Source organism: Panulirus ornatus, chromosome 33 (genome assembly GCF_036320965.1).
Source record: "Panulirus ornatus isolate Po-2019 chromosome 33, ASM3632096v1, whole genome shotgun sequence".
Classification (NCBI taxonomy): Eukaryota; Metazoa; Arthropoda; class Malacostraca; order Decapoda; family Palinuridae; genus Panulirus; species Panulirus ornatus.
In genome coordinates this window covers 23,998,920-24,024,977 of record NC_092256.1, presented here as the reverse complement: position 1 = coordinate 24,024,977, position 26,058 = coordinate 23,998,920, and the positions used below count along the sequence as shown (strand labels likewise).

Genomic DNA, 26,058 nt, shown 5'->3' with positions numbered 1-26,058 from the left:
GTTGGTGAAAAGGGATGCGGTTGCTCGATTGGTTACAAATTTAAGTTACAGAAGCAGTTAATCGGACAAATATATGCATTTAATTTATCCCCTCAAGAGACTAAAAGAGCTGGAATGATTGTAAATGTAGATTAATCGTTATCATTATTAGATGTGTCTTATATTGCTTACAGTAGAGGGGTTCGACCCCGGACGCCCTCCCTCCCCTTGTGAATACGTTCCTGGCTTCTTGTGCAGCAGTGTTTGTCTGTGTCCTCATCATGCCTCACACTCGGAGATAAGACCATGGACATTAGGTGTAACGTAGCCAGTGAATACTTCTAACTTGTTAGGTTCATGTTTATAGTTAGTACAGGAAGTTGAAGGCACAGTACCAATTCTTCCACTTCTCGAGTTCCTAGGTCGTAGACATTTTTTCATTGATGAACTGCATTGCTCCAAGAATTTATTGATAATAAATCAGTTGTAGTTAACCTTAGTTTGGATAAGTTTTATTTTTTATAGAAAAATCAGACATGTATGGAAGAGAAAACATACTAATAGATATAGTATTTACATTTACCCATGTATGAAATTATTTTTTCGTAAAGTTCCAAACGTTATCAAACTAAAGCATATATTACATGTTCAAACATTATTTGTGGACAATATTAATTAATAACAGCAGCCACTAGATGGCAGGTATGGTTTGTTATTGTTTACTGAAAGATGTGTTTATGATAGTGTCGTTTCAATGACCTTCTTGACCGTCCTTACGTAGATTGTATACCAGTCGTCCGAGATTGTATGTGGTGACTTTGCTTATCAATAACTTGAAGAAGAGCATGTGGACCATGACACCACTACCTACCGCTACTAGTTGCATTTTGTTTCCAGTGCTTTTCCACTGGAACTGTCTTCCCCCTTGGGCGTTGTAAAAACACGTCCAGCATTGTTTCGTTGGTTCATGTTATGTTAAAATATAATAGATTCCAATGCAAAGACTAGTTTCTTGTGCCAGCGTATCAAGTCTGTATGAAAAGATTGCGAGGTGTCACTTGGGCTTATGACATTCGGAGGTTGAACTTCCATGGCTCGTCCTGGATCCAAGCAACAGTGTTACTCCTCTCCCTGGTTAGGCAGCTGTACACCGTAGTCCTACGTAACTATTACTTCCTGGCAGGACCTGCTTCCTTCTTTCGTCTTGGAAGCGTTTAAGTCGTCTGCATCTGTTAAGTCTTCATGATCCAGTTTTCCTCCATACGGTGAAACAATAAAGTCAACATGCCTAACGTTGGTGATTCATCTGCTACTGTTCCTCGGGAAACAGTTTTCCTGAGTGTTTCTTCAGAGGTTTCTCCTCCCATGAAACCAGATGGGCAGTCTCATGTGGTAGACTGTTGGGAACTCTGGCGCCAGCTTCATGAAAACTCTCTCGTATCAGGTACCTATGGAATGATGTTATATTGGGTATGCCACCTTCAGAATAGGATGGTATGGGGTGGTAGGTAATAATGACTTGAAGAATAAACTTTTTTAATTTAGCTTAGGATTTTCAGTCCCCTCTTCCTATTGGCATGCTCGTGGAAGCTTATAGGGCTCTCTCCTTAGGTGAAACAGGTATGTTTTGAAGGATGAAATCCATTTTTCTTACCATAAGCAGGGCCTTCATAGCCTCCATTTAGTCTTCTTCCATACTCTCTCTCCCATTAAAACGACGAAAACATTTTTGATTCCTGACAGTAACAGTATCTAATATATAGATACTTGTTATTTATGACATAAAAGGCAAGGGTATGTTACTGTATTGTTGTCAGGCCTCAGTGGATGAGCATACACAAGCCACATACATTTTATTTTGGACAGGAATGTGTTTTAACCGTTGCTGAGCAATTACTTTGTTAGACATACTTATAAGATACTGCCTACAATAGGTAAGTGTTTTTTATACTTGAGAACCTTCATTTTTGGCATATAAGATGCAGAAACATTAATGCAGTTCTTTCCACAGTTGGAGGTACCACAGCGAGCAAGAAATGAAAGGCTCAAGTCACTGGGGGAAAATTGCGACATACTCCGGTGCAGGAAGTTACCAGGTGGGTCACAGTTTATGCTTGTGTTTTGTCAGTTTAAAGTTCATTATAAGCAAAAACAAAAATAGACTTAGATTCCTTGAACCTTGATTTTTATGCCCCAGCCCTTACTTTATCAACAGCGGTATTTCAGTTTCAGATGAATGATTTTTCTTTCCACTTGCATCCTTATGATCCAGAAAAAGGAAAATATTCAGATCTGCGGATACATCATTTTCATGCATCACTATAGCTTTATATTTTACCATCTCTTTCATGTACTTCAGTAGTTTCCAATACAGACATGTTTTCAACTTCACTGGTTTCTCATCAGCACCAAGCTGCCATTTCCTTTCAGTAAATGAGCTGCATGGTTGCTGAATTCCTAACCTTCTCCATTCACTTTCTTTGTCAGTTATGCTTGATTATCATTGTTCCTACAAATATAAACTTACTTGATTTTAGCATACTGCTAAGAAAAATTTTGTGAGTGCCGTGAACTCTTAATTGCTGGTAAATGTTAATATACATGCCAAAGCATATCTACATACAGCACCTTCTGAAGGATCTTTCCTGTTAACTTTATTATATAATTATATTAGATCTGTAAGTGCTACAGGCATCTTTTTAAATAAAATTTACTTTATCTGTTTCATAATTTCTGTGATGGAGGTGGTGGTTTTCTATGCTTGACAAGCCATCTTGCTCTGCTGTTTTGCAGGATCTTGGCTTAAACAGGAGTGTGAGTAAGGACATTCTTGCTGATCTACGTCAAAATCTTTGGATTCAGAGGGGAACTCGTGCTGTCTTCATTGATTTCACTGTTTATAATGCAAACATCAATCTCTTCTGTGTTATTAAGTAAGGAATTTCATTTTTTTTTTTTCAGTTTTACTATAAATTTTAGGTATGCTGTAAGCATAGATATGATGTAGGAAGCTTCCCATATTAACTTTACAAAGGAGGGAGTCTGTTAAAGGTGCTTTCAATGGACTGAACCAGGGCATGTGAAATGTCTGGGGTAAACCATGGAAAGATCTGTGGGGCCTGGATGTGGACAGAGAACTGTGATTTCAATGTATTACACATGACAGCTAGAGACTGAGTGTGAATGAATGTGGCCTTTTTTGTCTGTTTTCCTGGAGCTACCTCACTGACGTGGGGTAGGGATGCTGTTTCCTGTGGGACGGGGTAGCAACAGAAATGGATGAAGGCAAGTAAATATGAATGTGTAGATGTGTATATATGTATATGTCTCTGTATGTGTATATATGTATATGTCTGTGTATGTGTATATATGTATATGTATGTATTTGTTGATATGTATATGTATGTATATGTGTGTATATAGTCGTTTATATGTATATATATGTATATGAGTGGATGGTCATTCTTCATGGGTGGAGGGTCATTCTTCATTTGTTTACTGGCTTTACCTCACTGATGTGGGAAATTGCAGTTAAGTATAATAATGAAAATATATATTTATATATTTTTTTCATACATATTCGCCATTTCCCATGTTAACGAGGAAGTTTTAAGAACAGAGGACTTAAACCTTAGAGGGAATATCCTCATTTGGCATTAATGAGGTACCCTTGATTAGGGCATTCAGTTACCCATGTCATCTGAGTTAACATAAAAGAAATGATGACAATGTGTCGTCATCTGCTGATGCTGAGCTTTAAAGACCTACATTGAAGCTTTGCCTTAGTATTGGAAACCAGAGAAAGGATTTCTTAACGAAGGTTTTTTTCAAGGGGATGTCATTAGTAGTACCATAATGGGTGTTTCATGAACAACAAGAAACATTACCCTATTCATTAGAGGGCCGTTCTTATTCTCTTTGTATCCCATTTGCTTTACTGGTATGTAACATAATTATTTGACTTCTTCATCCATAAAAACTCATATTTAGCACTATTCAGGTGTGTATTCTTCATTAATTTCAAGGTTGAGGACTCTAAATACAAAGGAGTTGCGTTGTAATGCCATGATGTGAATGCTGAAGATGGTATTCAACAAATTCCTATTGCATTTAGCTGTCGCTGGTAAGTCACCAGATATAGATTCAGACTAAACTCTTTTCCAAAAACCATTCAATATTCTAAAAAAGAATTTGATAAGGTTCCACATAAAAGGTTACTAGCAAATATTATGTCACAATATCGATGGGGTTGTACTTCATTGGATGTCAATTTGGTTGACTGCCCATAATCATGGAGTTGTGACTCATTGGCAAGCCTCAGAATGGTTAGTCATAAATGGTGTACCACAAGGATCAGTCCTGGTAATGGGCTAAATTGCAAGACATCAGAATTCACACAAATAAATCTGCAAATGGACTTGAACATTTACAGCTTCAGATTGACACAAGCAAGCTAATGGATGGGCTCATAAGTGACAAGTGAATTTCAATATCAAAAAGTGCAGTTTTACTTAGTGGTAGTAAAATTGAATAGGTAAGATGCAGTATGAATTCTTTTGAGCTGCATAAGGTAGATTAGGAACAAGACTTGGGCATTATGATATATGATTACCTAAGACCAAGTAAACAGTGCAAAGAGCAAACAAGATTCTTGGATTCGTAGGCAGGGCTTTTGAATTTAAGGGTAGGGAAATCATCCTTCCTTCTTATAATTCATTGGATTCTTCCCCATCTAATGAACTAGTTAAGACTCGATTTGTTTCATTTCAATTGTAGAAATGTATACAAACTCATGGCAAATGTTTTATCTTGAGTGAGGCAAATTTTCCTTCAACATGATTGTTAACATATGAAATAATTTGCCAGTTAGTATGGTTGAAAGCATTACTATTGTTGTGTTTAGGAACAGACTTGATGACTATTTTGCTTCGAGTCTATGACTTATATGTCCTCCATAGTCACAGAGACAGTTTTCAGGTTTTTTCTTTGAATTATCTGTATACCCTCCAAGATGTATCACCTTAATCTGTGAGTTTGTGATATTTTCCACCATCACAAGCAGCTTTGAAGAGGCCTACGGCCTATTTGCTGTTTGAATTCTTTTGTATTCTTGGTATTCTTAAGGACAGCCATATGATAACCATCATATAGTTTATTGGGTACCTGTAATTGCTGTACAAGGGAATGATCACCCTTGAGCCTCATTTGTCAACTGTTGCTTTCTCCAGAGTATAATTAGTCATCAGTTGTTGGAGGGCACCACACAGTTGTTCTGTTCATTCTTCATTTTTAGCCAGGGTTGAAGAGTTAGGTGAATTGGAAAACTTTTGGGTGAGAAAAGCAGTTTGTCCTCTTCAGGGAATGTAAAAATGCATCTGTATGTGATTATGCTATGATATAGTTATAAAGGCGTTACCAGACTCTGCCTGCATGTGGTTTATATTGCAAGTGAAATGTAACCCCCCTTGAGGCTGTATCGTTGTCATTTGACAGAAGGGAGTACAATTATGCCTGAAAATTTCTTGCTTAAAGGATTCCATCATTTTTTATGCTTTCAACTGTAGCCAGCCTTGAAGCTGCATGATACTGATTTTAGGGGTCATAGGGTTTATGTAAGATTGTAATATAGTAAACTAGTCATAAATAGATAACTGAAACATATGCCAGTGAGCCTCCTGGTACCTGCTTTCCCATGTCCTGCCATATTGTTTGCGTTTCATCTGAAATCTGGTTTATCCATTAGCTTAATTTTCCAGAAAAGGTGTCTTTGTTGAGTACATGTTTTAAAGCATCATTGCATATGTGAGGGGTTACCATACCCTCTACTTATAGTTTCTCAGATGTAGCAAAGCAATGGGTCCTATTGATCCACATTTTTATATGTTAAAAAATGACACTATAGTTTGTATGATGATGGACCAGAAAGACTAGGATTGTTAAAATATTCAGCTCATAGCTTTCTTCTCAGCCAGGATTGCTTCATAACAGACAGGGTATGTATCAACTGGACCAAGGTTTGCATTGTTGCCACTGTTTGCAGAAAGTGATTACATGATCGAAATGAAAGGACTGCTGTTGTTTGGGCAATCCACAAGAAGCTGATTATTTGTTAATTTGGTGACCACTTTCACTGTATGGTTGACTTTCCAGCCTTAATGATATCTAACCAGATCAAGTTAAAAAGAAGTCACGTGCCATAATACAAGAAGCTTTCCTACATCATAGCTACTTTTTTTTTGCTCTGTTGGTTTCACAATCTTTTCTGCTTAAAAGGAATGATATGTGTGTTGCAGAATGTCACTGTTAATGTACTGCATATTCATTTTAGTTTATATATGAAAATGATTTCAACAAATGCAGTATTAGTAACTTTTTAATATGTAATTTTCAGACTTCTCTTTGAGTTCCCGGCCACTGGTGGTATCATTCCCTCATGGTCCTTCAGAACTGTAAAGCTGCTGCGTTATGTCACTCCAATGGACTATTTTGTCTTAGCCTGTGAATTTATTTTTGTCTTCTTCATAATCTACTACATCATTGAAGAGGCCTTAGAAATCAAAACATTGAAATGTGCATACTTCAAGAGCATATGGAATATCCTAGATCTCTTAGTGATTGGGGTGAGTCAGGCTGTGAATGGTATCAGTGCATCTGAATTATAATCGCATTAAAGTTACTGTATTGATTGATTAATTCTGATTTTCTGACAAAGCATTTTGAGAGATTATATAGCAAATTTGGAGCATTAAATAATAAAGCTGATATTATTTTACCCAGATATCTCTGATGTGCATAGGCTTCAGCATTTTCTGCACCTTCTCAATCAGCAGCAAGTTAGAGGAACTTTTAGCTGACCCAAACACCTTTGCTGACTTTGATTTCTTGGGTTATTGGCAAACACAGTTCAACAGTGCGGTGGCTGTGTGTGTCTTTTTTGCGTGGTTCAAGTTGTTCAAGTACATCTCATTCAACAAAACCATGACTCAGCTCTCTTCTACTTTGTCAAGGGTGTGTGTTCTTACTGTTACATAAGAAATGACATCATGTGATTGGTCATAAGTATGGAAATTTAAGTAGATATCCTCATTACATATGGTAATATTATGTTTCTAGATTCATGAGTTCAGAATAATGTTAATATATTATCATACTTGAAGTATAAAACTGATGTCCTCCACCTTTGATAATATATTCCTCAACAGTGTGCCAAAGATGTTGCTGGTTTCGCCATCATGTTCTTCATCGTGTTCTTTGCCTTTGCACAGTTGGGGTACCTGCTTTTTGGTACACAGGTGTGTTACAGTAGATCATTTGTTATTTTATAGTAGTTTTAAAGTTTTTTCTTTCTTGGCTACAGTCACAATATAGTCTTCTTACTTGTCTAACACTCTCTCAGACCTTACATTGTCTTTTGATGGTGTTTTCGTTTTCCAGTTTTATTGCACTTTTTTTTTTTTAAATGCCCCTCTAATTTTTTCACCCGCTTTAATCCTCATTGAATACATTTTAAATAAAGATTTCATTATGGGCACTTTTCAGTTTAATTCATAATTTCTTTACTTGTCAACATGTGTAGCAACTTGGTGTATACAGGTTTAATTTTTCTCTTTGAAACTGCTGAGAATTTTCAAAAGTTGCTGAGTTATTGTAAGAAATGTATGTAAGGTTACATAAAAGACTGCTTCTAACTATTTAGATAGTTGGGAAGATCTATGAATACTCTTATTTGTTAGTAGATAATTTGCAAACTGTAGAATGTACATATAAAACAATATCAATAGCATATCCTATTTGGTCAAGTCTTGTATTGTAACTTTCTGGAGGCCATATTGACTTTAAAACAAGCATATTCATTAGTTTCCATTTCCCATAAAAAGAGCTAACTTGAGATAATGATTGGCAAAGGTAGGGTGTTTTTGTGTATGATCTTTCTCCCATTTACATTTATCTGCACAGCATTCATATACAGTGACTTGCCATGTATACTTAAACTCATATTTATATTTATTATTTATATATTTATTTATTTTACTTTGTTGCTGTCTCCCACGTTAGCGAGATAGCGCAAGGAAACAGACGAAAGAATGGCCCAACCCACCCTCATACACATGTATATACATACACGTCCACACACACAAATATACATACCTATACATCTCAATGTATACATATATATAGATCCCTGGGGATAGGGTAGAAAGAACACCTCCCACGTATTCCCTGCGTGTTGCAGAAGGCAACCAAAAGGTAAGGGAGCGGGGGGCCGGAAATCCTCCCCTCTCACTTCCCTTTAATTTTTCGTAAACTCATCAGTCTTAAGAATATCAGAGTCCCCCATTTCTCAGCTTCTCATCCTTTTTTCCTCTGCTATTACTGCTCTTCTCTACTTCACCAGATATACCCTGTTAGACCTTCTTTCACATATGTTCCTACATATCAAGCAAAGTGGCATTGGATCACACTAGATCATGAATATGATGGCCAGACGAATAGAATAATTCTTTGAGATATGGTCAGAGAATTGCTGCTGTTTTTGATGCTTAAGTGTTTGAAGTACTCTGACTGATAATTAGGCTATACTGTGCAAATGGTACTTTGCTTGTAGTATGAGAAGAAGCATGTAGAGACCTCTCCCATTATGCAAGGGGAATGCATTCCTGGAAAGATATTTGTGCAGTAAATTTGTGTGTAGTGAATCTATTAGTATATAGGAAAAATAAGAATGCATTTTTTATGCCTACCAAAGTACCCACCACAGAAGGAAGAATCTGCACTCTAATTTTGTAAATATGATTATTGTAACGAGCCATTTCATGGATCATCTTGAGCTCAAAGGTGTCCGCATTTGATTTTGATCTTCCACCAAGATTGCCACCATATATTCCATGTATCAAATCAAATGATGTCTGCTTTTTGTCTCGTAGCATTTAGTAATTATGACTAGGCCACAGAGCTTTATCATTTTCTCATATTGCCAGTCCAGTGCCTGCCAAGAAGTGTGCCAGAAATAATTATATCAATGCAAGTCACTTTACCTCTCCTGAATTAGTGCTGATGTCTGTTAGTTGAGTTAGTGCCCTATAACAAGAATTGACAACTACCTGACATGCTGACATATCACAAGAGCCTGCCTCAGTAGCAGTTTAGTTGTTGTAGGAAGTGGCAGTGTTTTGTTGTGGAAATAAGTCAAAAAGAGAAATTTCTAATATTACTGGTGTGAGCTTGAGATCAGCACAGCAGTGTGTGAAGAAATTCAATGATAGCTGCGGGACCACTACGCTGTTTTTCCTTGATGGTTGTGCTGCAGCCCCTTCATGCCAACTTCATCTGCAGGCACTATACTTGCTAGATTCAGATGCCTCTGGACCATTATATGATTTCAAGTTTATCCTCAATATTGACATGACCTTGGTTTCTTCATAATGTGTACCATGATGCAAAAGTATGATATAGAGAGTGCATTTTTTAGACAAAAAACATGAAATAATTTATGTGAATAGAACTTTTATCCTTATCAAAATATGATAGGTACTCACTATTTCTTTCCAGGGAAGGTTTGTCTAGTGAGATTTGAGAGAATCTCTCAGATCCCTAGGGATTAAACTCCTCATATCCTGGTTAGGTAGAGGTTAACAAGTAAAAGGTAAATGTTAACCACCTATTCTGTAGTCTTTCCACCCTATCTTGGATATATACACTTGTTTCTTTTGATAAGGCAAGCTATGGACTTGAAAATGTCATGCTACAGTGCATTGCATTATTGCATATGATGTTTTATTGGGAATGATGTAAGATTTAGGACTGAGGCCAAAAAAAGCTCAGTTGATTTATTAAACCTCCAAAGATGCACAGAGCATACGGTGTCAAGAGTGGGTTGGGATGGAGTGAGGAGGAGGGATGAGTGCTAGGGTGTTCTGCGTCAGCCCCTCGAATCATCTGATACAGCAACCAGTACAGCTGGGGGTCAAGTTTGCCTTGGCCATTTGGAAAAGTTAACCAGTTTTAGCTTTGTGACGTGTCTTATTTTCACTGTAAAATTCCCCATGACTTTGTGAAACATTTGTAAGCAAGAAACTTTTAGATGTCAGAAAAGTGTCAGAGTAGGGGATGGAGCAAGGCCAGCAATGAAATTGCAAATGCTCACAGCATACAAAAATTTGAAAAGTTGTATAACAGCAAAGTTCAAGGGATGGGGGACCCATGAATGTAGAAGTCCCTCCCCATACTGTGCAAATAGTTGAAAATATGTAGCTACATGCATACGGACATACTTACAAGAATAAAACAAAATGAATATAGAAATAGACTGACACTGCTTACTGTGAACATAGTAAATACCTAATCATTGTTGAAGAAAATTGTAGAAAAATAATTCTTATTGACATTAAGAAAATGAAAGCTTGAATAATGAACAGCTGGCATGAGATAAGGAGTGTTATTTTGATGAAAATAGACTCAGTCTATATGACACAATAAACAAGGTAAATCATGAAAGATTCAGTCTGTATGATATAATAAACAAGGTAAATTTTAACATTTTATTTCCTCATCTTTCAAATTTTGACATAATAATGTTCATACTTATATTGAATTATACAAATATTTTTCCACACTTATGTGCTATTTCCTTCGAGAGTGAGGTAGTACTAGCAACAGATGAAGAATAGCCTAATTCACTCAAATCCACTGACTATTTGTCATGTTTAATGTACCAAAACCAGACCCCCCCATCCACAACCAGGCCTCACTGACCTTTTTGTAGTTTCTACTGACTAGTTCATATGCCCTTTTTTTTTTTAGCTTATTGACAGCACAGCTCAACTATTGTATCACATTACTCCACTTCTCTCCGTTCTGTGCATGCCTCACACCCCTTTGCATGTTCAGGCCCTGACTCCTTTAAATATCTCACTCCATTATTCAGTCTCCAGTTCAGTCTATTCTTTACCTTTGGCCCCTCCACTTTTGATGTACACCATATTAATCATCCTCTCCTGACTATCTATCTATCTATCTATCTGTCCGTATTTTGTACACCTGCTCCCAGCTGGAACTCCCTCAAGGGGGTGGCCACAGCAGTAGAGTATCCATAACTAGTGAACTCCAGTGCTGCATCTTATCCTCTATGCTTCACCCTGAACAGGTCACTGAAAGAAGGCACCTCTAACTTAGTGTCTGTAGAAGTTCCTACTTACATTCTTACTGACTATTTCTACCTAATCCTCCATCCTAATGTTCCTACTTACAACTTCTACTTAATGCTCCAGCCTAAATGTTCTTACCAACAACATCTGTCTATTGCTTCTATCATTTTACCAAAAGGCAGAGCTAGCACATTTGGCTCACTGCAGGAAAATCTAGAGTTACAAAGAATGAGCTGTTTGAGTTAAGTGTTGTCAGTTGTTATGTATGACAAGGAGATATTGTATGTTTGTGGACAGAATGTCAGTAGTCCACATGTGGGTGAGGCAGAAAGAAAAGACAATTACAAGGATTAGAGGAGTGCAATGTGAAGTGCTGGCTCAGTACACTGCCACATTCATCTTTTCCAATTTCCAAACCATTTCAGCACACCCTTTACTGCTCTTCCCACCATGCTCTTCTTACTGAAGCTTTCTTACCCCGTCTTTTCTTTCTCTATCAACCCTCTTCACTCACATATTGTTTTCAAGCATTTTGTTTCTGACACATCTACCCTCTCCTCTACTTTGTCATCTCTCGTCCACACCTTATCCATACAGCCCCACTAGGACCCCTATACAGTCAAACATAACCATCTTTGTGCTCACAGACAGTGACATATTTTTCCAGACACTCCTCAATGCACTTAGGATCTTAGCCCATCACCCACCTTATGGCTAACTTCAGCTTCCAAGTTCCATCTGCTGCCATATCCACTCTCAAGTATCTGAAACTGTCCATTTCATCCAGTTTCTCTCCATTCAGACTCACTCTAGCCAACCTGACTCTTTGCCATCCTAAACTTCATGACCATACTTTTATTTACAGTGACTCAATTTTCTTCTTTCATACACACTATCAAAGTCAGACACCAGCTTCCATGGTTTCTCTTTTGAATTTGCCACCAGTGTTGTGTAATCAACAAACAATAAGCGATTTACCTCCCACGTCTCCCTCAGCCCCCACAGACTGCAAACCTGCCTCTCTTCCAAGGCCCTTGCCTTTACTTCCTCCACCACCTCATCCATAAATAGATTGGACTGCCATGATGACATCTCACTTCCTTGCTGCAGACCCATCTTCACTTGGAACTACTCACCATTCCCTCTTCCCACTTGCACACAAACCTTACTCTCTTGAGAGAAACTCCTTACAGTTTCTTATAACTTTCCTCCTACACCTTGTATTATTAATGCCCTCCATAAAGCAACTGTGGTTTTGGCTTTTGAAATTGATGTTAATCTCTTTAGGCAATTGCTTATGCCACAATATACCATTTTAAAGTAAAGGTAGATTCTTCTAAGATTTTACTGTAATAAGTATGATAAGAAGGGCTGAATTCCATGTGTTACCAGAGTTAACAAACAGTTGATGCAGGACCTGGGGTTTAGAACCACAGGTCTTATCCACGTAGAATACAAACCTAGATCTCCTATCACTACCTATCTGGCACATATGGCATATAAAAAAAATATTATTATCATTATTGTTTCATCATTATTTAATTATTGTTATTAGTCACTTTTTTTCTGTCCTTCATGCTTGACAGATAGAAACATTTAGGTAGGAGCTCTACAAACACTGTGTTAGAGTTGCCCTTTGCCATTGGCTTGTTATGGGTGAGGCACTAAAGGCTAAGAAACCGCACTATAGTTCACTAGTTATGGAGTCTCTATTGTCATGGCCACTCCCTTGAGGGAGTTCCAGTTGGGAACTGGCATCAGAAATATAGATAGATAAGAGCAAATGGGAATGAGCTTCATTTGTTCCTAACACTACCTATCTAATGCAGGAAATAGTGAGCATATGTGAAATAATATAACATCACTTATCATAGTATCACCATCAGTAATTCTTCTATTAACATAGAACTTGTTTCCTTTCCCAGTTCCAAGAACAGCCTCATATGTCCAGTTAAGAGAGCTAGTGGCAAATCAATAATTCCAATTGAAACTCCTCAGAAAAATGGTTCCCTTTTTAGACTCCCAGATGAATATGCTTGGATGCAGTGACAGTTGTTTTTCTCAGCACCTACAGAGAAGAAAATTTTAGGCCCAAGCAACAGAGACTAACTATGCATCAATCATTTATAATATTGTTATTTGTGTGCATGATCATGACATAACTGTATCTATAATCTTATTCTCAGGTCCGGGATTTCAGCAGTTTTATCAATGCTGTTTTCACCCTGCTTCGAACAATTTTGGGTGACTTCAACTTCCATGAGATTGAAGATGCAAACCGGATCCTGGGACCCATCTTCTTCCTTTCATATGTGTTCTTTGTCTTCTTTGTGCTGCTTGTAAGTGGAAAGGTTCTTGTTCATCATATGTGCAGAAAGATATCTTTGATTAGAAGGTATTTTTTTTATGTTTTTTCTTTGGTCATTGAAATAAATTATTTTTGAAAAAGACATATTAGTTTGAATTTCAGGTGCATTTTAAGTTCTATTAGGTGATTGTAGATTAGAACCCAGTTATTGGAACAGCTTACAGGCCTCGGAAACCTTTTGATAAGTTTGAGGAATTGTTGCATATCTTTTTATGGTACTCGCCATTTGATGCATGCTTGCAGCACATAGTCTGTATGCCTGCCTTATCTGTCCACTCCTCAGGGAACACTGAATTTTTGCTACACTTGAAAGAATTATTACCTTACTGGAAGATAAGGAGAGTGCACTGAGAGGGTCAAGATGAACTCATCAATTGACAGACCTTGATGACAAGCTTGGCATTTGTTTACTTTATATATTACTTTTGATATATAATGGTATTCAGTTCCATGCAGGTTTTTATTACCTAACCAAGTTCTCAAAGGCTGTGAGCAGTATATCACTTTCTCCCTGTCAGCACTCAGAAATTAGAACCCATTTCTAATGAGCTTATGAATTTCAGCAAACAACCAAGTCAGTTCTCAAAAGCAGTTAAATGCATTTACTGAATCATATTTTGAACATAAGCTGTTAATATCACAGTTTAGTCTTCAACATGTTTTAAATGTGAGGTCTTTTAGAAGCAGTTTGTTTATGTTTAGAACTTGAGACAGATTGCAAAGTTGAAGTTGCCAGATGTTGATGTGCATAATTTTAGATAATGATGAAGTACCGTTTTCTTCATTCACCTAATTTTTTTTTTTCTTTCTTCTCAGAACATGTTTCTGGCTATTATCAATGACACATACTCTGAGGTCAAGGCTGAAATTGCCAACCAGCGTAATGAATTTGAAATTGCTGACTACTTTAAACGTGGCTACAACAACATGATGGGGAAATTAGGGAAGAGAGACAAGGTGGTAGATATACAGAATGCCCTCAAACTCTCAGATACCAATGGTGATGGAATGCTGACGTTTGATGAGATCAGAGTTAACCTAAAGAAGTAAGTTTTATTAAAGTCTCTCTTTATTTTAGTTATTTTACTCTTATGAGTTTGTATTGCAGATTTCAACATATAATTTTCATTTAACTTAAAGGTGACCAGTTTGATATATTTTTTTTAAACTTCTTTAGGTGTAACTTCTCTGATATGGAGATAGAGATGTTCTTCGCAAAGTATGACACAGATGGTAGCCGTCTACTGGAAGCAGATGAAGTCAAGAGGATGTTGGCTGATTTAGAAGGACAGAGGATGGAACTCGATAGTGAGTTTTTGTTATATTTTACATGTTGATGCTTGTGAAAACTAAGATTTTTAAACTTTTCACAAAATTGTTAGAGGGTAACTTAGAAGGAAAGAAAGTTTAATATTTTGCTGTCTCCAAGATAGACGTGTTTAGAAGAGTGTAGATAAGATTGAATTTGTGTAATTAAAGGTTTTGGCCTAATTGATCTGAAAAATGGCTTAAGAATTGCTAGTTGGTCTGGATTTCAACCTTTGGGCCTGAAAGAATCAACCAAATATTGTATTCTTGTGGGGTTTGTGATTTTCTCTTCAGGAATGTTTTTGAATGTTTGTATTTCCAAGTTGATACTTTAATTGCAGAATTATCATTCTTTAGAATCAACATTATGTATGTAGATAATTATATTGAGTTAATACTTCTGCAATAACGGGTATGAAAAATGATCTTAGGGGCCTGAAAAAGTATGCATACATTACAATGAGCAATCTTCTTGTTTCTGATATCTTCTGTCTCTTAAGACTTGGATTTGCGTGGTACAGAGCCATAGTGTTAATTATTAAGCTATCCATGTGTATCTTGGATTGCTAGTTTTAGATTAGCATGATCATAAGGTCTGTTGATTATATTTGGACAGAAAATAGTTATCCATGGATAGTTCTTAAGAAATATCAGATTCATATACTGGTATAACCTGTGTGGTGGTAGCTCTAAATCACCAGAACGTACTTTTTATAATCCCTAGGGATAAGGAGGAATGAATTTTACCTGTGTATCTTCTACCTGGTATAGATGGTGAAAAAGAGGTGGCAGCAGTGGACTGGATATCCTTCCCTCCAATATTTTACCCTCTGATAAGGAAATAGGAGGAGCCAAGCCAAGATTTTCCCTTGAATGCTCATTCATCTAAGGTTGAAAGTGGGCACCCATAACCTCTTTTATCTTGTTTTGTGGCAACCCTATAACTTGTCCAGTCAAGAAGGCATGCATGGGTTGAATTGCAGAGATAGAGAAATGGAATCCATATGAATCTAAAGTGTATGTTCACAGTTATGTCAGTTAAATAGCATACATGGTGCATTAAGTTTACAGCTTTAAGGCTTACTTAGGTATAAGTATTATTATACTGTTATAATGAAAATTTAGAATTAATTTGTAATAACCAAACTGAAACTGCCTTAAATTTGTTTTATTTTGCTGGGTGAGACTTTTGGGCTTCATTAGATTTACAGATTGTTTCTGGGATATTTATTTATTAGTAATCTCTCCCTTTTTGCACTTTCTGTATTTATTAAGGTAAAGAATCCCAAGTCACACAGATAAGATGAGGAAAACTCCTGGAGGTCTGCAAGAGATTTTTGCTATTTAAGCGTGTTCATCCTTAATCCGTATGCAAAGTGTCTCAAGAGCCATTACCATGAGCTTTAATTTCAAAGTGCAGTCATTGCAGATATCATTGAGGTTAGGTTATGCTTAGTTTAATGTAGCTTTACTGTAAGAATTTCTCAGCAATCATAACTGTTAGTAGATATATTTAGAACATGCTGCTTAGTTTTCTTTAACAGTATTTTCAGCTGAGTAGCCCTCAACCTTTCTTTGTTGCTGTTGATTCAGGTGCCATTATGGTTGCCCTTTTTCTGACCCACGTAGTTATGTCTTTGTGCTTTTTGAAATGAGTACTTATGGAACATTTTCTTATCCATAAGCTTGAATGTGATTCTAAGATTTGTTTGCAGACAGTTTATTTCTTTTCAAAATTCTGATGTTTAGTTCACAAGACTGGTTACATTAGTGTCAACTCTTATATGTCTTTAACACATTGATTACTGTAGCTTTTCTCTCGCTACGTACTATTCACTGTGGGGCCTTGTTTTGCTTCTCAGCCTCATTACCATGCACTTTGATTGAATCATATCAACCATTTATCAGACTACCTTTGAAGTTTGACTAGGCCCCTCACATAAGTTGATGCAGTTGCTTTTATTCCTTGTTTCTGTCTTGACCTGTCATATGTTACCAAAGTTTTCCAATACCCAAGTATTACAAAGAAATAGAATTTGGTACAGTTTTACATAATTTTTAACACGAGGGAAAAAGGAACCATAGAACAAGAAACTCCTTCAGCTATATTAAATCTTTGTTTGATACGTCAGGATTTTTCTAGGTCACCTTAGGATTTTTGCTGGAACCTGACCAAAAATCTCTGTGTTCTGGAGAATATGTGCATGGGTTTTTTTCTGTAACACTTTTCAGGCAGGGGTTTAAACACCTAACAGATGATCATATTGTTATATCCTACTTTTGCTCAAGATATATCATTAGTCTGGAATGTTTGCAGTCCTTTGAAGACTGTTTACCCAAACATAACAAATGTTATATGTTGGAGTTCTTTTATAGCCCTTTTCCATTTTAAGAATGAGGATAGTTACACCTTGCTTCACTTAAGACTGCCCTTCAAGAATGTCTTTTGCTGGGTTTTGGTTTTAATCTCTTAATCTGGCATATCACTTTACTGATATTTCTAAAATCTTTATTTTTTTTAAGGAAAAGGAAAAAAATTCCCCTTTTTCTACTGAATGACATCGTATTAAGAACAAGAAAGCAGCAGAATAATAAGTCAGTTGACAGTACTTCTACCCTTGTATACCATATTGTTCTAGTTCACTTTATCCCCTGCACACCTTTCACCCTTCTATATGCTCAGGCCCCAGTGTCCCAAAATCTTTTTCATTCCATCCTTCCATCTCTAATTTGGTCTCCCTCTTCTTGTTTCCTCCACACTGACACATAAACCATCTTTTTCAACCTCTCCTCACTCATTCTCTCCATATGTCCAAACCATTTCAGCACACTCTCTTCTACTCGTTCAGCCCCCCTCTTTTTTACCACACCTCTCTCTTACTCCTTTATTAATCAATCAAACCACCTTGCACAACATATTGTCCTCAAACATTTCATTGCCAAGACAGCTGTACTTCCTACACACATCTCATCTATAGCCCATACCTCACATCTATATGGTATTGTTGGGACTACAGTTCCATCAAACATAACCATTTTTGCCCTCCCAGATAATGATCTCTCTTGCCAGATATTCTGTGCTCCCAGAAACTTTACCCCTCACCCATCCTTTGGCTTCTGCTTCCATGGCTCCATACGTTGCCATATCCACTCTTAGGTATTTAAAACACTTCACTGTTCCACCTCAGTCTGATGCACTGTACATGCCTTCACCCTCTCAGTCATCACTCACCCTTACAACTTACCAGGTACACCCAACAAGCTTATAACCTCTGTAGATTCAACACTCATCTTTGTCCCCCCTTGCCTTAATGCAATGGCAGTATACATGCATTCCTCCAGTTTTCATGTATTTCACTATGGTCAACACATACATTGAAAATCCTAACTAACCAATCATTAATGAGGTCAACCTCTTTCTTTACAAATTCAGCTGCAGTACCATCCACTCCTGCAACTTTGCCATGGTCCATGTGCATACAGTCACCCCATTTCTTTAGAAATTCAACTGCAATACCATCCACTTCAAAAACCTTGCCAACCTTGCCACATTTCATTTCGTGTAAGCCTTTCACCATCTTGTATGTCTTCACAAAACCACTCTATGACTCTCCCATTTCACATACCACCCCAATCCAAATACTGCCACCTGATCATCAAATGCATTCAACAGTCCTTCATATTATTCATTCCATCTCACTAGTTGCTACCACTTTCATGGAAAGTTCTGTGGGGCCTGGATGTGGAAAGGGAGCTGTGGTTTCTGTGCATTATTACATGACAGCTAGAGACTGAGTGTGAATGAATGGGGCCTTTGGTGTCTTTTCCTAGCGCTACCTCGCACACATGAGGGGGGAGGGGGTTGTTATTCCATGTGTGGTGGGGTGGCGATGGGAACAAATAAGGGCAGACAGTATGAATTATGTACATGTGTATATCTGTATATGTCTGTATGTGTACATTGAGATGTATAGGTATTTATATTTGTGTGTGTGGACGTATATGTATATACATGTGTATGTGGGCGGGTTGGGCCATTCTTTTGTCTGTTTCCTTGTGCTACCTCACTAACACGGGATACAGCGACAAAGCAAAATAGATATAAATAAATATTATTATTATTATTATTATTATTTTGCTTTGTCGCTGTCTCCCGCGTTTGCAAGGTAGCACAAGGAAACAGACGAAAGAAACGGCCCAACCCACCGCCATACACATGTATATACATACATGTCCACACACGCAAATATACATACCTATACATCTCAATGTACACATATATACACACACAGACACATACATATATACCCATGCACACAATTCACACTGTCTGCCTTTATTCATTCCCATCGCCACCTCGCCACACATGGAATACCATCCTCCTCCCCCCTCATGTGTGCGAGGTAGCGCTAGGAAAAGACAACAAAGGCCCCATTCGTTCACACTCAGTCTCTAGCTGTCATGCAATAATGCCCGAAACCACAGCTCCCTTTCCACATCCAGGCCCCACACAACTTTCCATGGTTTACCCCAGACGCTTCACATGCCCTGATTCAATCCATTGACAGCACATCGACCCCGGTATACCACATCGATCCAATTCACTCTATTCCTTGCCCGCCTTTCACCCTCCTGCATGTTCAGGCCCCGATCACTCAAAATCTTTTTCACTCCATCTTTCCACCTCCAATTTGGTCTCCCACTTCTCCTCGTTCCCTCCACCTCCAACACATATATCCTCTTGGTCAATCTTTCCTCACTCATTCTCTCCATATGCCCAAACCATTTCAAAACACCCTTTTCTGCTCTCTCAACCACACTCTTTTTATTTTCACACATCTCTCTTACCCTTACATTACTTACTCGATCAAACCACCTCACACCACATATTGTCCTCAAACATCTCATTTCCAGCACATCCACCCTCCTGCGCACAACTCTATCCATAGCCCACGCCTTGCAACCATACAACATTGTTGAAACCACTATTCCTTCAAACATAGCCATTTTTGCTTTCAGAGATAATGTTTTTGACTTCCACACATTCTTCAAGGCTCCCAGGATTTTCGCCCCCTCCCCCACCCTATGATTCACTTCCGCTTCCATGGTTCCATCCGCTGCTAGATCCACTCCCAGATATCTAAATATATATATATATATATATATATATATATATATATATTTTTTTTTTTTTTTTTTCATACTATTCGCTATTTCCCGCGATAGCGAGGTAGCGTTAAGAACAGAGGACTGGGCCTTTGAGGGAATATCCTCACCTGGACCTCTTCTCTGTTCCTTCTTTTGGAAAAAAAAAAAAAAAAAAAAATGAGAGGGGAGGATTTCCAGCCCCCCGCTCCCTTCCCTTTTAGTCGCCTTCTACGACACGCAGGGTATACGTGGGAAGTATTCTTTCTCCCCTATCCCAATATATATATATATATCTTTTTTTCTTTCTTTCATACTATTCGCCATTTCCCGCATTAGCGAGGTAGCGTTGAGAACAGAGGACTGGGCCCTTGAGGGAATATCCTCACCTGGGCCCCTTCTCTGTTCCCTCTTTTGGAAAATTAAAAAAAAAAAAAAAAAAAAAAAAAAAGTGAGAGGGGAGGATTTCCAGCCCCCCGCTCCATATATATATATATATATATATATATATATATATATATATATATATATATATATATATATATATATGATGGATTGCACAAAAGATGCTAGTGGCATGGGAAGAGTGGGAGGTGGGTTGATTAGAAAGGGTAGTGAGTGGTGGGATGAAGAAGTAAGATTATTAGTGAAAGAGAAGAGAGAGGCATTTGGACGATTTTTGCAGGGAAAAAATGCAATTGAGTGGGAGATGTATAAAAGAAAGAGACAGGAGGTCAAGAGAAAGGTGCAAGAGGTGAAAAAAAGGGCAAATGAGAGTTGGGGTGAGAGAGTATCATTAAATTTTAGGGAGAATAAAAAGATGTTCTGGAAGGAGGTAAATAAAGTGCGTAAGACAAGGGAGCAAATGGGAACTTCAGTGAAGGGCGCAAATGGGGAGGTGATAACAAGTAGTGGTGATGTGAGAAGGAGATGGAGTGAGTATTTTGAAGGTTTGTTGAATGTGTTTGATGATAGAGTGGCAGATATAGGGTGTCTTGGTCGAGGTGGTGTGCACAGTGAGAGGGTTAGGGAAAATGATTTGGTAAACAGAGAAGAGGTAGTAAAAGCTTTGCGGAAGATGAAAGCCGGCAAGGCAGCAGGTTTGGATGGTATTGCAGTGGAATTTATTAAAAAGCAGGTGACTGTATCATTGACTGGTTGGTAAGGTTATTTAATGTATGTATGACTCATGGTGAGGTGCCTGAGGATTGGCGGAATGCGTGCATAGTGTTGTACAAAGGCAAAGGGGATAAGAGTGAGTGCTCAAATTATAGAGGTATAAGTTTGTTGAGTATTCCTGGTAAATTATATGGGAGGGTATTGATTGAGAGGGTGGAGGCATGTACAGAGCATCAGATTGGGGAAGAGCAGTGTGGTTTCAGAAGTGGTAGAGGATGTGTGGATCAGGTGTTTGCTTTGAAGAATGTATGTGAGAAATACTTAGAAAAGAAAATGGATTTGTATGTAGCATTTATGGATCTGGAGAAGGCATATGATAGAGTTGATAGAGATGCTCTGTGGAAGGTATTAAGAATATATGGTGTGGGAGGCAAGTTGTTAGAAGCAGTGAAAAGTTTTTATCGAGGATGTAAGGCATGTGTACGTGTAGGAAGAGAGGAAAGTGATTGGTTCTCAGTGAATGTAGGTTTGCAGCAGGGGTGTGTGATGTCTCCATGGTTGTTTAATTTGTTTATGGATGGGGTTGTTAGGGAGGTGAATGCAAGAGTTTTGGAAAGAGGGGCAAGTATGAAGTCTGTTGGGGATGAGAGAGCTTGGGAAGTGAGTCAGTTGTTGTTCGCTGATGATACAGCGCTGGTGGCTGATTCATGTGAGAAACTGCAGAAGCTGGTGACTGAGTTTGGTAAAGTGTGTGAAAGAAGAAAGTTAAGAGTAAATGTGAATAAGAGCAAGGTTATTAGGTACAGTAGGGTTGAGGGTCAAGTCAATTGGGAGGTAAGTTTGAATGGAGAAAAACTGGAGGAAGTAAAGTGTTTTAGATATCTGGGAGTGGATCTGGCAGCGGATGGAACCATGGAAGCGGAAGTGGATCATAGGGTGGGGGAGGGGGCGAAAATTCTGGGAGCCTTGAAGAATGTGTGGAAGTCGAGAACATTATCTCGGAAAGCAAAAATGGGTATGTTTGAAGGAATAGTGGTTCCAACAATGTTGTATGGTTGCGAGGCGTGGGCTATGGATAGAGTGGTGCGCAGGAGGATGGATGTGCTGGAAATGAGATGTTTGAGGACAATGTGTGGTGTGAGGTGGTTTGATCGAGTAAGTAACGTAAGGGTAAGAGAGATGTGTGGAACTAAAAAGAGCGTGGTTGAGAGAGCAGAAGAGGGTGTTTTGAAATGGTTTGGGCACATGGAGAGAATGAGTGAGGAAAGATTGACCAAGAGGATATATGTGTCGGAGGTGGAGGGAACGAGGAGAAGTGGGAGACCAAATTGGAGGTGGAAAGATGGAGTGAAAAAGATTTTGTGTGATCGGGGCCTGAACATGCAGGAGTGTGAAAGGAGGGCAAGGAATAGAGTGAATTGGATCAATGTGGTATACCGGGGTTGACGTACTGTCAGTGGATTGAATCAGGGCATGTGAAGCGTCTGGGGTAAACCATGGAAAGCTGTGTAGGTATGTATATTTGCCTGTGTGGACATATGTATATACATGTGTATGGGGGTGGGTTGGGCCATCTCTTTCGTCTGTTTCCTTGCGCTACCTTGCAAACGCGGGAGACAGCGACAAAGCAAAAAGAAAAAAAGAAAAAAATATTTATACATTTTTTTGTTGTGTAATTTTCCAGTTTCATAAGGTCAGGTTTTGACTTTCTATTTGATTTTTATCATTCTCATTTTTTATCCTTTTGTACTTAACAAAATTTTGATTTCTCAGCAAGCAAAACCCAAGGGGAAAGTAAGTCTTGTAGAATAAAGCTAACCAAGTTTATTGTCTGCTTTTAACTCATAAGCTTTAGAACCCGAATTCTGCTCTTATGCTTTTTCATATATGTTTATTCAGTAGATAAGCTTTAGAACCCAAATTCTGCTCTTATGCTTTTTCATATATGTTTATTCAGTAAGCCTTTGTATTTGGTGCTCATCACATAATATAGTCATTTATGGCTTTACATTATACTGTATATACAGCTTTTGTAGGATGCAATATTGATGAATATTTTCCACATACATTTGATATCCATTGTGGCTGTATAATCACATCGATTTTTTTCACTAAGACTGAACAGTAGATGTGTATTGCTTTCTCCTTTAACCCCTAAAGGACCCAGCCATATGTTTTATGGTATAGAGACGATGGCCGTACTTGTATGGATTACCTCTTCTTACCCTCATTTAAATTTGAAGATGTCCATTATCAGTATGAAGAGGAGCATTATGCCACAGGCAACTGTAATTAGTACCGGGAAAAAATCCTAGTTATAGTTATCCATATAGTACGTCTTACTTGTACAAATTTTACTTGTACAAATTTTTTTTTCCTGCAGTCATTTGAATTGCAAAGTGCACTTTATCAGTATCCTGGAGATATATTACGAGCTAAAGAATCTTAGTGTCTCACAAATAGAACATGATGAGAAAGATATGGCCCTAGCATACACACCATATAAGTTAACAGTTTCTTGGCGATAGGCTTTGGGGAACTAATAATAGAGCTAATGATTTGATAGATATTGAACTGTTAGCACTGCAAAAAGTTCTCTTTGTATTAGTAATCATTGGTGGTGGTAAAGAAAAGATGAAGATACATGAGTCAGCAAAAGAGCAGAAGTCAAAAGCTCATGTGCCGTGCCAAATTTAGAAGTGTGTACAACAATTATGGATGATTTACCAGATTTTTCCTTTGCCTTTAAACTTTATTGATATTTCCTGGAATTTGATAAGACTGAAATATTTTCTTGTTTTTTGTGATAAACCTCATTCTAGGGTACCTTCCTGAATATTCAGATCTGGGCCATTTAGGGGTTAAATGAAAAAATTACCTGTATGGCATGATACATGGCTCTCTTATGCAGTAAAACCTTGCTTATTGTTCTGTAAAAGCATATCTCAACATTTTTTTTGTACTTTGATTTTATGCAGTTACAGTATTTACCAACCTCTAGAAGTATAGATCTTTAAATTTGAAGATATTACGACTGGTGAACACAGTTATGATTGAAGTTTGGTATCTCCTATCTAATTGTATTTAGAATATTTTAACTGTGCTAATATCGGATACAACTGTCTGTAATAATTTCTTCTTTTAAATATAACTTTACTCGTAGAACAAATCAAACGTGAAGAACAGCCTGGCAGTGGTAAAGCAAGCACTGAAGTAGAAACACGGCCAGCATCAGCTTCCTCTGGTCATGGCTCCTTTGCCTCTGTTTCCTTTGAGGAATTCTCAGTGTAAGTATAAGCTTTGTAATTAAGATCCTTTAGTATCTTTCATTCTGAAATGCAACAGTAACACAATGTAGATAAACATACAACTAAGTTAAATGTAAGGATTTGTTTATTCATTTCTCTCCATCTTGTTTCAAATGAGTATGAGATATTCTCTGGTTAGAATATAAGCATGAGGATTTTGCAAGTATCAGCAGACTTCAGGGAGAATAAGAAAATGTTTTGGAAGGAGGTTAACAGTGTGGGAAAAACAAGAAAACAAATAGGGCATTGTTGAAGCGGGGCAAATAGGAAACTGTTAACAAGCAGAAATGAGGTGAAGAGATGGAGTTCATATTTTGAAGGATTGATGAGTATGTTTGATGATAGGTTGACAGATGTTAAATGTTTTAATAGTGTGGGTATGCCAAGTGAGAGAGTCATGGCAAGTGGTTTGGTGAAAAGGGAGGAGTTTGTGAATGCCTTGCTTAAGATGAAGTGCACCAAAGCAGCTGGAGTGGATAGGATTGCAGTCGTATTTATTAAGAATAGGGATGAATGTGTTGTTGATTGGTTAGTTAGGATTTTCATTTTAAGTGTGACATATGGTGAGGTGCATGATGATTGGCACAATGCCCATTTAGTGCCATTTTATAAGGGCAAGGACAGAAATGAATATTCAGATTACATTGGTAGAAGTTTGTTAAGTGTACCTGGGGTGCAACATGGGATCAAGATAGGCATGTCTTTTGATATGCTGTAATTTTGCAGGATAGGGAATTGTGTTCCAAAAATCATTAAGAAAATAACTGACAGCACAACTTTTTTACTTAGGATTATCATGTGAAGTACAGAATTTTTATGTAAGCAGTGATGGAAAAGGTTAGCAGTCAGGAGTAATAAAGAAAATTCTAAATTCTTGATTATGATTTTTTAAAGTCCTGTCCATCAGTCTACAGCGTCGTGTGGATCGCCTAGAGCACAGCATTGGTAGTATTGTCAGCAAAATAGATGCTGTGTTAGTGAAGCTAGACACCATGGAGAAGACCAAACATAAGCGTCGTGAGACTATGGGCAAAATCCTTGACACTATTACGGAGAATGATGGTTGTAAGTAGCCTTTCAAGAACTGGCATGATAAATTTCTTTTGATTTGGTAAGCAGAAATCCTTATCAGTTCACTCTGTATCTCTCTCTGTTCAGCGAACCTTTTTCTTCAAAAGGCAGCATTATCTCCATTATGATATTCACCAAATAAGCAAGTCATTGCAGATTAATGTGTATGATTGTTGAAGGATGTGTCTGCAGCAGTACTACAAGGATCAGCAGAGTGCTATATGTTTTCCTTTCTCTCTTAGATGAAGCAGTTTCTGTCTCAGGAAAACCAGTTGGATTAAGAAAAAACAGTGAACAGGAGGAATAGGAAATCACTGGACAGAAGTAGGAAATTGCATTACTTGTATACCCATTTTAAGTTTGAAAGTGTAGAGCATGTTACTGTGAAATAAATGTGGTAAACAAATTCTTGTATATGTTTAGCAGATGTTTTGAAAAGGGAGATAACTCTTCCATATATTATTTAGAAAAAGGTATGATTGTTGCTAACACCTCAGTCTCTTTACCTTTTTTTTGTTTACATTTGACTAGGCAGCTTAAACACTTAACACATGTGCTGTAGAACTTTGTATGCATTTTTTGCTGTCACTTTTATGTAGATATGTTGTTTGCTTAC

The 26,058-nt window shown here is 37.7% G+C and overlaps 1 protein-coding gene across 4 annotated transcripts in view; it reads left to right on the top strand.

Annotated features, from left to right (window-relative positions):
• LOC139759635 (polycystin-2-like protein 1) overlaps positions 1-25,851 on the top strand; it is a 72,841-nt gene extending 46,990 nt beyond the window's left edge. For 2 of the 4 annotated variants that reach the window (XM_071682010.1, XM_071682009.1), the window contains exons 7-17: positions 1,991-2,075; positions 2,773-2,912; positions 6,371-6,599; positions 6,757-6,987; positions 7,182-7,271; positions 13,310-13,462; positions 14,308-14,537; positions 14,669-14,799; positions 24,227-24,350; positions 25,279-25,436; positions 25,685-25,851. In XM_071682010.1, coding sequence (XP_071538111.1) covers positions 1,991-2,075; positions 2,773-2,912; positions 6,371-6,599; positions 6,757-6,987; positions 7,182-7,271; positions 13,310-13,462; positions 14,308-14,537; positions 14,669-14,799; positions 24,227-24,350; positions 25,279-25,436; positions 25,685-25,749 — 1,636 coding nt within the window. In that variant the 3' untranslated portion in view covers positions 25,750-25,851. Of the gene's footprint in view, positions 1-1,990; positions 2,076-2,772; positions 2,913-6,370; positions 6,600-6,756; positions 6,988-7,181; positions 7,272-13,309; positions 13,463-14,307; positions 14,538-14,668; positions 14,800-22,836; positions 23,044-24,226; positions 24,351-25,278; positions 25,437-25,684 lie in introns of those variants that run through there. The other 2 variants (XM_071682008.1, XM_071682011.1) reach the window with 2 other exon arrangements.
• Positions 25,852-26,058: the final 207 nt, after the last annotated feature.